Source organism: Micromys minutus (genome assembly GCF_963924665.1).
Source record: "Micromys minutus genome assembly, chromosome: 25".
Lineage (NCBI taxonomy): Eukaryota > Metazoa > Chordata > Mammalia > Rodentia > Muridae > Micromys > Micromys minutus.
Window position 1 is genome coordinate 21,632,980 of NC_137960.1, and position 14,308 is coordinate 21,647,287.

Sequence of the window (14,308 nt, forward strand, 5' to 3'; positions counted from 1 at the left end):
TAATTCAGGAACAAAACAAACAAACAAACAAAACCCATATATACACAAACACACACACACACACACACACACACACATGCACATACACACATGCACATACATACACACATGCACTTATACACATGCACACACAAACCTGTCACACTACAGTGAAATAGCTACAGAATGGAAATGAAAAACAATATTCCAAAATTAGCAAAGCCCTCAGAATTTAGCTAACAAAAATGTATCAGAAACAAGAGCATTAGGCCAAAAAGAAGTCAGATTTGTTAAGGGTTTTTGTTTTATTTTTATTTTTTAGGCAGGGCCTCATGTTGTCCCAACTGGCCTGGGACTCACTGTGTAGACCAGGCTGGCCTCAAAGTCACAAAGATCCACCCGCCTCTGTCTCTGGAGGTCTGGGATCAGAGGCAAGTGTCACCACATCAAACTTTGTTTAAGTTTTAATAAAAGTTTAAAACAAATGTCTTAGTCATGGTGCCCAATTTTGGATCATTGGCCCTCCTAGCCATTGAACTCATCCACTTAATATTTCTCATTATGTTTAGTTTCTGTTTAACACCCACCGGGTGCCTTTTGTCATACAAAGAGAGCTATATCTGTGTCCTTACTGTTAGGGTAGCAAACGCCAGGAATGTACCATGCTTGTCACTGGCTCTGAGTCATCACATTTCTTGGCAGCCAGAGAAGGCTTTGCACCCGGTGTGACTGCGGCAGGGGATCTGCTTTCACAAGCAGAAGTGTGGTGGTGCCACACAGGGTCAGGTAACCAGGGCAAAGGTGGAAGAATACCTACAAACCAGCATGTTATCTGCTCTGCCCTGAAGAGCGACACCTCACTCGAGCAGGGCCAACCACAGAAACACGCACTGCTAAGCTGTCTATTTTGGTCTTAGAGTTTGGATTCTAGGGTAAATCTAGCAACTCATGCTAGCCTTTCAAGCAAGGTGAGCCACCCCCGGTGCTCAGACCCACACCCGCTTTATGACTGGGACTTACACCGGGTAATGGGAGGAATGACCCAGGTTCCTTGTTCATCATCTTGCCTATGAAGACATAGCAATGCTTAAACTAATTATGAGGTACAACAGAGATAGTCAAAAACTTTGCTACAGTGCTAAACCATATTGTATATTTTTCTTAGTTAGGTTTTATATATGTACTGGAGCTGCACAGCATACTGTCGTTTCGAACATGTTTTATAATTGTCTTAGTCAGGGTTTCTATCACTGCACAAACATCATGACCAAGAAGCAAGTTGGGGAGGAAAGGGTTTATTCAGCTTACACTTCCACATTGCTGTTCATCACCAAAGGAAGTCAGGACTGGAACCCAAGCAGGTCAGGAAGCAGGAGCTGATGCAGAGGCCATGGAGGGATGTCACTTACTGGCTTGCTTCCCCTGGCTTGCTCAGCCTGCTTTCTTATAGAACCCAGGTCTACCAGTCCAGGGATGGCTCCACCCACAATGGGCTGGGCCCTTCCCCCCTTGATCACTAGTTGAGAAAATGCCTTACAGCTGGATCTCATGGAGGCATTTCCTCAACTGAGGCTCCTTTCTCTGTGATAACTCCAGCTTGTGTCAAGTTGACACACAACCAGCCAGTACAATAATCCTTCTAAGTGTTGGCAAAAGACGAATGTCTTGCAACAGAGATGGTGTTTGGCCTTCGTCTTGTAGCTCTGACTACCTGTACCCTTGAAGATGCTCGCAGTATGTCCTCACCAACAGTTCCTTGCTTCCTTTTCATACCAGGTTTATTGGTTCAAAGACGGGAAGCAGATTTCTAAGAGAAATGAGCACTGTAAAATGAGGAGAGAAGGGGACGGGACCTGCTCTCTGCACATCGAGTCCACCCACGGCGATGATGACGGCAACTACACCATCATGGCTGCCAACCCCCAGGTCGGTTGCAGGGCTCCTGGACACCGGCAGGAGTGGTTGATGTCACTCGTGAACAAGACCTTAAGGAGAATGAGAGAGAAGCATGTGCCTAACTGGAACACAGGGTCAAATTTAGACTAGTCTGCTACTGGCTGCCTTGCCAGAAGGCTACAGTGCAGTGTTTAGAGCGCGCGCTTGTCTAGCATGTTTGAGGCCCTGCATCTGATCCTCAACACCACACAGAAACAAGCAAGCAAAGGCAAGCAAGATCAGTTCGAGGTCAAAATTTGAAGGCAGAAAACCAAACACACTAAAACCAAGGGCCTCCGTAGTTAAAGAGCGTTTGCTGGTCTTCCAGAAGACACACGTTCAGTTCCCAGCACCCATATCAGATGGCTCACAGCTACTTGTAACTACAGCAGTGGGCTCTGACCCCCTCTTTGGGCCTTTGAAGACACCCACGTACCTGGCAAAAAACGCATACACATACAAATAAATGCAAATTAATTAAATAAAAGAGGGCTAGAAGCATGGGTTAGCACACTAAGAGCACCCAGTACTCTTGCAGGGGACCTGGGTGCGGTTCCCAGCACCCACATGGCAGTGGCAATTACCCATAACTAGGAGTTCTGGCCTCCTCTGACTTCCAAGGGAATCAGACATAAACGGTACACAGATGCATATTTGAGCAAAATACTCATACTTTAAACAAATCTTTTAAAAATTAAAATAAAGCTAGAGGAAAACAATGAAAAGGGCTTTAAATATCTCTCAGATTTATATCATATTTTTTCCTTTTTTTTTCTTTATGGATAAAAGTTGGAGAGCTATGATCTTCTTTTCTTTTCTGAATGAGACTGTCTTAAGATTCCCCTAAAAGACAGGACAGAATATTTTTCATCGCCATTCAAACTGAAAACACACACAGCCATCATTGCTCTTTTCATGTCTCCCCTTACCCCATGAAATGTCAGCGTTGATGAACGTCCATTGAGGAAAACATAAAAATATCTGACCAGGCTCTTTGCATTGTTGCTGCAAGTAATGTTAAATTCAGGGGGAAAAAATGCATATGCCTTCAGAGACCGGAAGAGGGTGTCAGATCCCCAAGAATTATGTGGTTATGTGGGTGCTGGGAACAGCCCGGGTCAACTGAAAGAGCAGTAAGCTCTCTTAACCTCTGAGCCATCGATCCAGTCCCAGAAGCCAGATTTGTAAGAGCACTACACAAGTACGAGGACCAGAGCCTGTGTGAATGCTGGGTGGGTGCTGTGGGCCGCCTGGGAAGGTGGAGACAGAAGAGCCCCAGTGCAAGCTGCTAGCAGTATTAGTCACATCTGCAAGCAGTAAGTTCAACTTACAGATCCTTCTGCAGTGACTAAGGTGGAGCCATCTAGCAAGACTCCAAGACTCCCAACACCAACCTCAGGCCTCAACACACACATATAAATGTACCTGAACACACACACACACACACACACACACACACATTAAAAGTTGCATTGTTTTTAGCCAAGCAGTAGTGATGGATGATACACACCTTTAATCCCAGCACTTGGGAAGCAGAAGCAGATGGATCTCTGAGTTCAAGGCCAGCCTGGTCTATTGAGCAAGTTCCAGAACAGCCAGGCTACACAGAGAAGAAACCCTGTCTGGAAAAAAAAACAAGCTAAAGTTACATTGTTCTCTTTCCTTTTAAACACAGAAGGGCACTTTATTGTTTAAAAAAAAAAATTAAAAAGAATGTATAATGTTTTGGTGAAGAGAACATTAATGTAAGTTGAAGAATATGGATTTCTCCTTACTTTAATAGTGTTTGTTTTCTGCTTCTCAGGGGAGAATCAGCTGCTCTGGCCACTTGATGGTACAGGGTTTGCCCATTCGAAACCGACTCAGCCCTGCCGGTCAGCCTCACAGGTAAAGACAGGAAATCCCTCTTTTCTGGAGCCCTCCCATGTCCCCACCCAGCACAGTGAACAGCCATTGTAGGGTCTGTGGACCACTGCTTAAATGTACCACACACACTGCAGCGCCACCACCAGGGAGCCTCTTGGAATACGGACATCAAGTCTGGTACAAAGCATCCAAGTCAGAACCATACAAAACCCCGGGAAATGCACTGGCACATTTATGTTTGAGAAGCTCTGGACTTGGGCACTTTATTTTTATTTTATTTTTTTAATTTTATGTGCATTGGTGTTCTGCTGATACATATATACATACATACATACATACATACACACACACACACACACACACACACACACACACACACACACATATATATATATATATATCTGAGGGTGCCAGATCCTCTAGAACTGAAATTATACATCTGTGAGATTCAAAGAAATTGAACCTGGAACTTCTGGAAGAGCAGCCGGTATGCTTAACATCTGAGCCATCTCTCCAGCCCCACCCCCAATTCCTCTTTTAAAGACAGGCTCCCTTGTAGCCTGGCCCCTTAAACTCACTATATAGGAGAGAATGACCTTAAACTGATAATTCTGCTTTTGCCTCCTAAACTCTGAGATTATAGGAATGCACTACCCATTCCCAGTTTATGTGCTGCTGGGAAATGAGCCCTGAGCCTCACGAATGCTAAACCAACTAAACCAACTGAACTGCATCCCGGCCCCTTTGGCACGGTCATGGTGGTTCAAAATATTGTAGCCATCAGCACCTGTTCAGGTACCACATGATCAGCCCCTTTGAAACCACAGACTTTTCTATCCCCAAACAGAAACTAGGGCTGAATGTTTCTGCCCTAGTCTCCATTATAACTTGTTTTCCTCTCAGATTTTTACAAACCACTAATGAGGAAGAGCCCAGTTCCCCCCCCACCCCCGTCTTGGGGTGCCACAGAAAATTTCCATACTTGCTGAGGCTGATGAATGAATAACATGCCTACCAAAAGAACTAAAATGAAGACCCAGGTTTCATACAGTGTCTCGCAGCCATTGTGAAGATGCCTCTCCAGCCCCTCCTTTATCTTGTTTGTTTTGTTTCCAAGAGCAGCTGTTACCTCTGATCGCTCATCCTTAGTTGTCAGCCTTAGTTTATTACCAGACTGACTTTTCTTGTGGTCACGGCCATCCTGTTCTGAGTGACTCACAGGCCCCTTCTTTGGGCTTTCAGGTTGAGTACAGATTTATTGCTTTATTTTGATGACTTTTCAACAAGTGCCAAACACCACAGAGAGGGGAGCTAAGCCGATTAACACTGAGTGAGTTCAGAGAGAAAGAGGCAGAGGCCTGGTTATTTCGTTTTTATTATGTTTAATTATGTGTACGGGCGCGTCATGCGCACGTGAGCGTAGGGGTATTGGGAACTGAACTTGTGTCCTCTGAGAGCACCCAGCCCTGAGCCTATTTCCTTGACTTTGGAGTTGAGAAATGGTGCTATAATGCATGGTATACTTGCCATAAGAAGCTTTGGGTTGGGTTTGGCTTGTGTATGTGTGTATTCACATCAATCCTAAGCCGTGACTGACTGATTAATGGTCTAGTAATTCTCTCTACTCTAGGTTGTGGTTCATTTGGTAGAGTCCTTACCTAACATTCACCAAGCCCTAGGTTTCCCCCAGTACTACATAATGCTGCAAGCTGTAGAGACAGGAGGATCAGAGATTAGTTCAAGATCATCCTTGTTTACTAATGAGCTCAGAGTTAGCCTGGGCTACATATATATAGGAGACTCTTGACTCATTATAGTCATATAATCTAAATACATACAGTCATTGTTGTACGTTTATAAATGTTTTTTGTAGAGGAAGGTCCAGAATGCAAGAAAGAGACAAAGAGCCTCTACAGGAACGCTTTTTCCGACCACACTTCCTGCAGGCCCCTGGGGATATGGTGGCTCATGAGGGCCGCCTCTGTCGCCTGGACTGTAAGGTATTCCCAAGCACCCGCCTGTAGCAGATGTCCAGATGTCGCATCTGGTTCTTTCTTTACACTCAGTTTTGTTAGTATTTGTTTTAAGGGGTTTTCTTTCAGGTGGAGAGGTCTTGGGGAAGAGAGGGAAACTCTCCTCTCCATAGGCTCTTTCAGAGCGTTTAGTCTTTTTGTTTCCTTACACAAATGTGTCATTAAAATCTTAAATCAACCATATTTTAATAAAAAGTATGGAAGCATAAAATTGTTAAAGCAGACCCATTTTAATGTGGGCATTATATCAAGTTGAGTCTTCATTTTGAGAAGATAAACAAAGGCTAACTTGTGGACTTTTCTATGTGGTCCCCGGAACCCTTTATTACTATGAAGCCAGAAGCTTGAATCTTGCATCTCTGGTTACAGGGAAGGGAGAAGCTTCCTTTTTCTCACACTAAGCCACCTCTGTCACCTTTTGTCGTCTTGTCTAATTTCCCAATCCGAAATGAGGCAATCATATAGGCAGGGACAGTGACGTCATCACGTCTACGCCAGGCAACCGCGCAGGGTGTTATGGGAAATGTAGGTGCAGGTCAGTGCAGGCTGGGGAGCAAGCATATGCAGAGAACCCCTTTCTGTGTGTGGTTCTCATCCCCAAGTTGCTGCCTAAATAATATTCAGATTGTATTTCCTCCTGCCTCTCTAAACTTTAAAAAAAATACCAGCGCCTGGCTCCTCTCCCCAGAGATCCTAATATTATAATTAATTCTCTAGGGTTTTTGTTTGATATTTCATGAATAAAATTTGAGAACCTGGATTTAATATCTGCCTTTTCTAACTCTGGTGTCTAAGCTGAAGTCATCTCTCTTCCTGATGCCTCAGCCTGTGTTTTTCCATTTGTCTCTATCGTCACTCTGGGATCTAACCACATGGATCAATCAGGACTGAAATGCGGCTGAGATTTCACAATACTCCAAGTCACAGCGCCATTCATTCAGACCCCTCTCCCCAGGCTGCGGCAGAGTCCCCACCTTTCCGTGTTTTCCTTTACTGTGCATTTGGTGCCACTAAGGATAAAGAATTCAGTCGCCAAGCGAATCTGCCTGTCGATGTTCATCCACGTCAACCGTTTTGTCGTCTGTTAGGTGAGTGGCTTACCACCCCCGGAGCTGACATGGCTGCTCAATGGACAACCTGTGCTACCGGACGCCTCCCACAAGATGCTGGTCAGAGAGACGGGAGTCCACTCTCTGCTCATCGACCCGCTCACGCAACGGGACGCAGGGACCTATACGTGCGTGGCTACCAACAAAACGGGGCAGAATTCCTTTAGTTTGGAGCTCACTGTGGTAGGTAAGGATTGCTGTGGGAGTCCTGCGCAGAACTCCCGTCAAAAGTGACTGCCCAAATACTCAGAATCTCTTCCCACTTTCACGGTAGCACGCCATATGTTCTACATCGATTTCTGAGGTATGTAGTAAGCTAGACGTATAATATGGCTGCTTCTTCATCTTAATCATATAATCAATGGGAACAGTTGCAATGATTGACCAAGCAATCAATGCGCTATTTAATTGGCTGGCACTGCAGTGTAACCTTTTGCCCTGCAGACCGATTCTTGGACCACACTAAACTCCTCTGTCGCTTGAGTTACATACATCATGTCAGTGGTCGCCCTTGAAAGGAAAAAGAAATATCTGGTCGTGAGGAAATCTAATCTCCTCACACGGGGCACCAATGTTGTTAAAAGATGACGTCCTGGTTTTCAGCACCAATATTAGGAAAAGGATGAAGGTCATAATCCATGGAGGTGTGGCGAGGCCTGGGAGCAAGGGAGATGCCGAGGCCGGCCATGAGCACGAGGAGGGAGAGGAAGGGCAAGGGGGGAGAGCAAAGAGCAGGAACACAAGAGAGAAAGAGAGCAAGAGAGAGAGGAGGGGGCAAGCAGCCCCTTTTGTAGTGTCAGGTAACTGGGGCGGAGCATACCTGGCTGTTGCCAGGTAACTGAGGGGTGGGGTTTACAGAATCCCAACACTCCTACCTGGAGTGTTCTTTACCCAGCACCCTTTTATAAAGCCTAACTTCAGGACCAAGGGTTTATCAGCTCAGTTGGTAGAGTGCCTGGGGGCAAAGGTAGCCAACTTACACCAGCTGTAGTGGCATAAATCTGACACCCTAGGGCTGCACTTGGAACAGGAAGTCATCCTACACAGTGAGGTTGAGACCAGCCTAGTTACCCGAGGCTTCCTCTCAAGAATAAAAACAGAAATGAATAAAATATTTAAACGCCTAAGTCCAATGTCACCTCCGGGGCACAGTGGGTTTGCCAGGCAGCCCTTCGCCACCGTCTGTCTCCACCGCACAAGAACAGGCAAGATTCACAGAGTGAGCATGATGCGTGTGGACCTACTGTGTGATTGCTCACTGCCTGCCTCCCTGCAGACTCTGAGCTTCTGAGGCCAGATGCTCTGGTTTTGCTATGTTGCCCGTTTTTTTTTTTTCTTATGGAGAAGGGTGTATGCCGTGGCCTGTGTGTGGTTGTTACAGGAGCAGGCTGGCTCCTTCCACCAGGCCAGCCTGAGGCATCAAGTAAGCACCTTTACCCACTGAGCCATTTCCTGAGACCCTGGTTTGATGTATTTCTCTGATGTTTGCCTCAGTGGACAGTGCTCCTCCAATGTTGACTCGATAAACAAACGAGCCGTTACCCTTACGAGATGCTGTGAGCCAATCACAGCAAGGCCTAGGAAAGGGAAGTCGAATATCATCAGATGCAGAACAGTGGTCCAGCCAGAGTTTAATTATGGATTTTAAGAATTCTAATGCTAGGCTTCCTCCAGCCGTGGGTGGCCAATTAAGAAAGCTAGGCTGAGCCAGGCAGTGGTGATGTATGCCTTTAGTCCCAGCACTCAGGAGGCTGAGGCAGGTGGGTCTCTGAGTTCAAGGCCAGCCTGATCTACAGAGTGAGTTCCAGGACAGCCAGGACCACAGGAAAAAAAAAATCTCAAAAAGAAAAGAAAAGAAAAGAAAAGAAAAGGTAGGAAGGAAGAAGAGAAAAGAAAAGCAATTGGGATCAGGACAGTTGCTCCTGCCTCTAGGCCAGTGGCCACTCCCCTGTGAACCCTTTTCCTTTGCTCTTAATTTAATCTCGCCAACATAATAGGAAACACTCATTTTGCACGGGCTGCAGGCATCTACATTTTTTTCTGTATTTCTAAAACAATGACTCTGATAGATGAACCTACTTCTTGGAATGCATAATTTTGTAAAGTTTTTTTTTTTTTCTTTTTGGTTTTTGGTTGTTTGGATTTTAGGGGGGTGGTTGTTTTGTATTTTGAGACAGGGTTTCTCTGTGTATCCCTGGCTGTCCAGGAACTTACTCTTTAGTCCAGGCTGGCCTCCGGAGTATTGGGACTAAAGGAGAGTACCACCATCTTTGTAAAGACTTTTGTTCCAAATACATTACGAGAAAAAAAAAAATGTTGATATGACCAAACCTAACAGGTTGGTTGGGGGCTAAAGAGGTTTCTCAGTGGTTAGAACACTTGCTGCTCATGCAGAGGACATGGGTTTGGTACCCAGCACCCACATGGCAGCTCACAACAGCCTGTGCCAGTGAGTATGAAGTCCTCTCCTAACCTTCAAGTGTTCCTGAACACACATAAATTCATTCTGGCTGATACGTGTACACATAAATAATAAATAAGCAAAAAAATGAAGTGAAACTTTAGTTCCTATGAAGTAAATTCCTCAAAAAAAATCAGTTTTAGTGCATGAAAAATTCTCAGAACTATCAAGATGGCTCAGTGTGTAACATTGCCTGTGCCAAGCAAGCATGCCGACCTGAGTTCAATTCTTGGGTCCCACATGAAAGAATAGAATTGAATCCTGAAAAAAAAGTGTATGTATACACACACACACACACACACACACACACACACACACACACAAGTTAACCAAGTAAATGTAAATTTAAAAATCCTTTTTTAAAATGTCACTATTTCAAGCTTGGATTGAGGTTCATGCCTTTAATTCTAGCACTTGGGAGGAAGAGGCAGAATTGAAAGACAGCCTGGTCTAAAAAGCAAGTTCCAGGACAGCCAAGGCTACACCATGGGACCCTGTCTCAAAAACTAAACTAAAATAAAAAGACTGTAATAAGTTTGCGGCATAAACCTCAAGGCACTTGGTACCATTCGAACTGAAAAGTCATTTCTCTTGTTCAGCCAAAGAGGTAAAGAAGGCACCTGTGATCCTAGAGAAACTCCAGAACAGCGGTGTCCCCGAGGGCCACCCGGTGCGACTGGAGGGCCGCGTCATAGGCATGCCCCCGCCTGTGTTCTACTGGAAGAAAGACAACGAGACCATCCCGTTCACTAGAGAAAGGATCAGGTACAGCAACCCCCACCTTTGTGGACACCTCCATGGTCAGAAGGGCCCGTGGGACCATCCAAATAAGCCTGCAGCCTTTTGCAGCTGGCTGCTTTCATGTTTAGTACTCCTAAGTTTCAGCCACGTTGTATATGTTCTGGGACAGCCTGGGCTACACAGTGAGTTCCTAATCAACCTAGAGTAAGATGTGGAGTGGAGCAGTATTCTTCCCTTTAAACCCCTCTCCCTCTCAGAAGTTTTGTTTTTTGTTTTTTGTTTTTTTGTTTCCTTCACTTTGCCTTAATATAAATATTACTGTGGCTGGAGAGATGGCTCAGTGGTTAAGAGCACTAACTTCTCTTCCAGAGGTCCTGAGTTCAGTTCCCAGCATGCACATTGGGTAACTGCACTTCTAAGGCATCCAACACCGCCTTAAGGCCACCACAGGCTCCTGCATCTACACAGAGAATAGAAACTTAGAGGCACACACATATTCACACAGATGCAAATAAAAGTTATACAAGGAACGTATAAGATTTTACATATTTCTGCCATATTCTCTATCATCTGAGGACCTGGGAAAGGTTTTTGGTTTTGTTCTTTTTTAAGAGGTATAAGGCTGTGTTGGGGGCTGGGTATCATGTCATATCCCAGCATTTGAGAGGTAGAGGCAGGAGGACCAAAAGTTGAAGTTTTTAGCTTCCTAGTGAGTTCAAGGTCTCTCTGGGCAACATGAGACACTGTCTTACAAAGCCATGGTGGGGAGTCGGCCCAGCAGTTACGAGCACTTGTGACTCTTGCCGAGGACCCAAGTTTAGTTCCCAGCACCCACATTGTGGCTCACCACCATCTGCAAATCTAGTTCCAGAGAATTTGATGCCCTCTTTTGGGTACCAGTATGCATGTAGTATGCATATCTACATATACATACACACACATACTCAAGTAAACCAGTCTTTGGGAGGGGGAGGAGGGGAGGGCTGAATGTAATAGTAAAAAGAATCAGAAGGATCTCCGAGTTGAGGTTAGCTTGGTCTACCTAGTGAGTTCCAGACCAGCCAGGAAACTCTGTCTCAAAGAGAGGAAGGAGCCTGAGGAAGGGAGAGGAAGAAATCGAAGGAGAACAAGATGAAGGCTTTAAAGAAAAATATTTATTTATTCATTATATTTAAGAACACTGTAGCTGTCTTCAGACACACCAGAAGAGGGCATCAGATCTCGTTACAGATGGTTATGAGCCACCATGTGGTTACTGGGATCTGAACTCAGGACCTCTGGAAGAGCAGTCAGTGCCCTTAACCACTGAGCCATCTCTCCAGCCCCCAGATGAAGGCATTTCTAGGCTGTGGTTAAGAAGCAGATTTTTCCCTGTCCCTCTTCAAAGAGTTTCTCCAAGCCTAATATTATTGGAGATGCTTCTGCCCTGAGTTCAAGGTGAATATGCCCTTTCTTTCCTCCAGCATGCACCAGGACACAACAGGCTACGTCTGCCTCCTCATCCAACCAGCCAAGAAGTCCGACGCTGGGTGGTACACGCTGTCAGCCAAGAATGAGGCTGGCATTGTGTCATGCACAGCCAGGTTGGATATATATGGTAAGTATGACCTCATTCAAGGGACATCCATGTGTGGACGACAGTTTTTAAATAATCTTAAGATTATTGTAGAATGTCCCATGCATACTTTGGATAGATTGCATTATACTTAGAGCTTGGGAGACGGCTTCTCCTCACCATTGGCTTACTGATTTTGAGATTCAAGCGCTCTTACTGTTCCTCCTCTTTCTAGGGATTCTGACCGAAACTCCATATACAAGCAAAAGGATATGTGTTGAGTTCCTTGTTCAACCTTAGTGGCTCACAGATTTACCTTATCAGGTTATAACTCTACTGGCGCCATCTCCAGAGTCCTCCTATAACCTATAACCTCATGTATCGAGAGGGAAAAGACATGAGTAGAGATTTTTATTTTTAATCTTACTTTAATTTAATGTGTGTCTCTGTGAGTCCTTGCCAGATGAGTGCAGGGACCTGGGAAGCCCAGAAGAGGGAGCCAGATCCCTGAAGCTGAAACTAGTAATTTCACGTTGGGAAGGAAGAAAACACAGCAAGCTGTGGGTTTTTGTTTTTGTTTTGTTTTTTGTTTTCTGTCCTTTCTTTGTTTCTTCCTTTCTTCCTTTCTGTGCTAGATTTTGTTGTTGTTTGTTTGTTCCAAGAGAAGGTCTTACTATACGACTCTTGTTGGCTTGAACTCTTTTTTAAGATTTATTTATTATATACATGAGTACACTGTAGCTGTCTTCAGACACACCAGAAGAGACCATCAGATCCCATGACAGATGGTTGTGAGCCACCATGTGGTTGCTGGGAATTGAACAAAAGACCTCTGGAAAAGCAGGCAGTGCTCTTAACCGCTGTCATCTCTCCAGCCCTGGCCTGGAAATCTTTATGTAGACCAGGCTGGCCTTGAACTCACAGAGAGTCACCTGCTTCTGCTTGATTGCTGGGATTAAAGGCCTGCTCTGCCATGCCTGGCTTTATGCTGGAACACTGGATGAAAGCTTCTTTCTCTTCTAAAGTCTCCATAATTCTCCCTGTCTCTCTGCACTTCCTTAATTTTAGACAGGGTCTCATGAAGCCCAGACTGACTCAAACTTGCTATGTGGCCAAGGCTGGATTTGAACTCCCGATCTTCCTGCATCCATGTCCCACGTGCTGGGATTACAGGAGTATACGACCAACTTGCCATCAGGAAGGTTGTAATGTTTCTTTTTACAAATGGGGTCTCTCAGACTCAACTACACTTAAATGCTCCACCAAGGACCCCCAGGAAACATTGACATAAGGGTCCAATGTGTTCAGCAGTGTTCCCCCCATTGATTCCTTTGAACATAACACTTTATTTGGTCTGTTTTCCAGCTCAGTGGCACCAGCAAATCCCAACACCCATATCCATTCGGCCCAGCGGCAGCCGCTACGGGTCTCTCACCAGCAAAGGACTTGACATCTTTTCTGCCTTCTCCTCCGTGGAAAGCACGATGGTGTATTCCTGCACTTCTCGGAGTGTAGTGGAGAGCGACGAACTTTAAGGATGTCTGGGTGTCTGCTGTGTAAGAGGGTGGACCGTGGAGGGGAAGGAAGACTGATCGTACGAAGTGGTTTCTAAACAACTGGATTTGAGTGAGTTTCCATCCTGCTGGACCGGTGGGAAGGAGTGTTTTAAGTTAAGATGGCCGGGGCCTTTTGAGCCTTGGCTGAGGAAGATATTGGGCTGTGCATCTTAAAGATGCCAGTAGGCAACATACCCAAGACCACGCCCACTGCTGCCACAGCTTTTGGTCGGGGTAGGGGGCTAGCATGCTCCCCCACCTGCTGTGTTAGGGATGCTAGGCCCAACTAGGAGCAATTAGGAGCCATAGCCAGGGCTGAAAGAAGTTAGCAACCTTAGGATAGATGCAAAGGAGAAAGGTGGGGAGCCCACTGTCACCTCTCATGGGTTACATCCACATCGGTCATCCTGGTGACTTCATTAAAATGAGCTCCCACTTAACCTAACGGATCTTGCCATACAGTTTGCATGAGCCTAACCTGTGGAGTCACGTGACAGGAAGCCAAAATTTAAAGAGAAAACGAAACAAACAAAACGAGAGAGTTTATTTGGACACTCAAATTTCACCCTCCGCTTGTTACGCAGCCAAAACAAGGCTTCCACCAGCCTATCAGCACCATTTTAGGCAGAAAACCACACCCACCTCCATCCCTAGTGCCTAGATGGTTACCGAGCACAATGGAGACCTTTGAAATCCATCTGTCGGATGGTGACTCCTAGACTGAACTACCATTCGGTTTCTACCATCCTTAGCCAGTACAAACGTGTCTCTGGGAGTGGCTGTCACGACGGTTTGCTGCAGGCAAGCCAGGGCCATGAACGGGGTTGAGGGGGATGGCGGGGGGGGGGGGGCGTCTGTTATCAGTTCCCTTTGCTCCTCAAATCTACGATGTTCTCCACGCCAGGTCCCCCTCAGCTGGTACTCTCAAGTGGTTTTAGCTGGAGAATAGTAATTGCTTAGAAAGGCTTGAAACTTCCTTTGCTTCAAGGCAAGGATTTCCAGTATAAAAATAAATTCATTTACTCAAAAGAAATCATATGTGTGTCTACTCTGTGTAAGTTCCCGTGTTAGGT

The 14,308-nt window shown here is 45.5% G+C and overlaps 1 protein-coding gene across 1 annotated transcript in view; it reads left to right on the forward strand.

Annotated features, from left to right (window-relative positions):
- MYPN (myopalladin) overlaps positions 1 to 14,058 on the forward strand; it is an 81,737-nt gene extending 67,679 nt beyond the window's left edge. Inside the window, exons 14-20 of the mRNA XM_080938437.1 lie at positions 1,756 to 1,905; positions 3,719 to 3,801; positions 5,654 to 5,780; positions 6,902 to 7,109; positions 9,983 to 10,148; positions 11,588 to 11,721; positions 13,045 to 14,058. Of these exons, the coding sequence (XP_080794563.1) occupies positions 1,756 to 1,905; positions 3,719 to 3,801; positions 5,654 to 5,780; positions 6,902 to 7,109; positions 9,983 to 10,148; positions 11,588 to 11,721; positions 13,045 to 13,214 (1,038 nt within the window). The 3' untranslated portion in view covers positions 13,215 to 14,058. The remainder of the gene's footprint in view (positions 1 to 1,755; positions 1,906 to 3,718; positions 3,802 to 5,653; positions 5,781 to 6,901; positions 7,110 to 9,982; positions 10,149 to 11,587; positions 11,722 to 13,044) is intronic.
- The last annotated feature ends 250 nt before the right edge of the window (positions 14,059 to 14,308 follow it).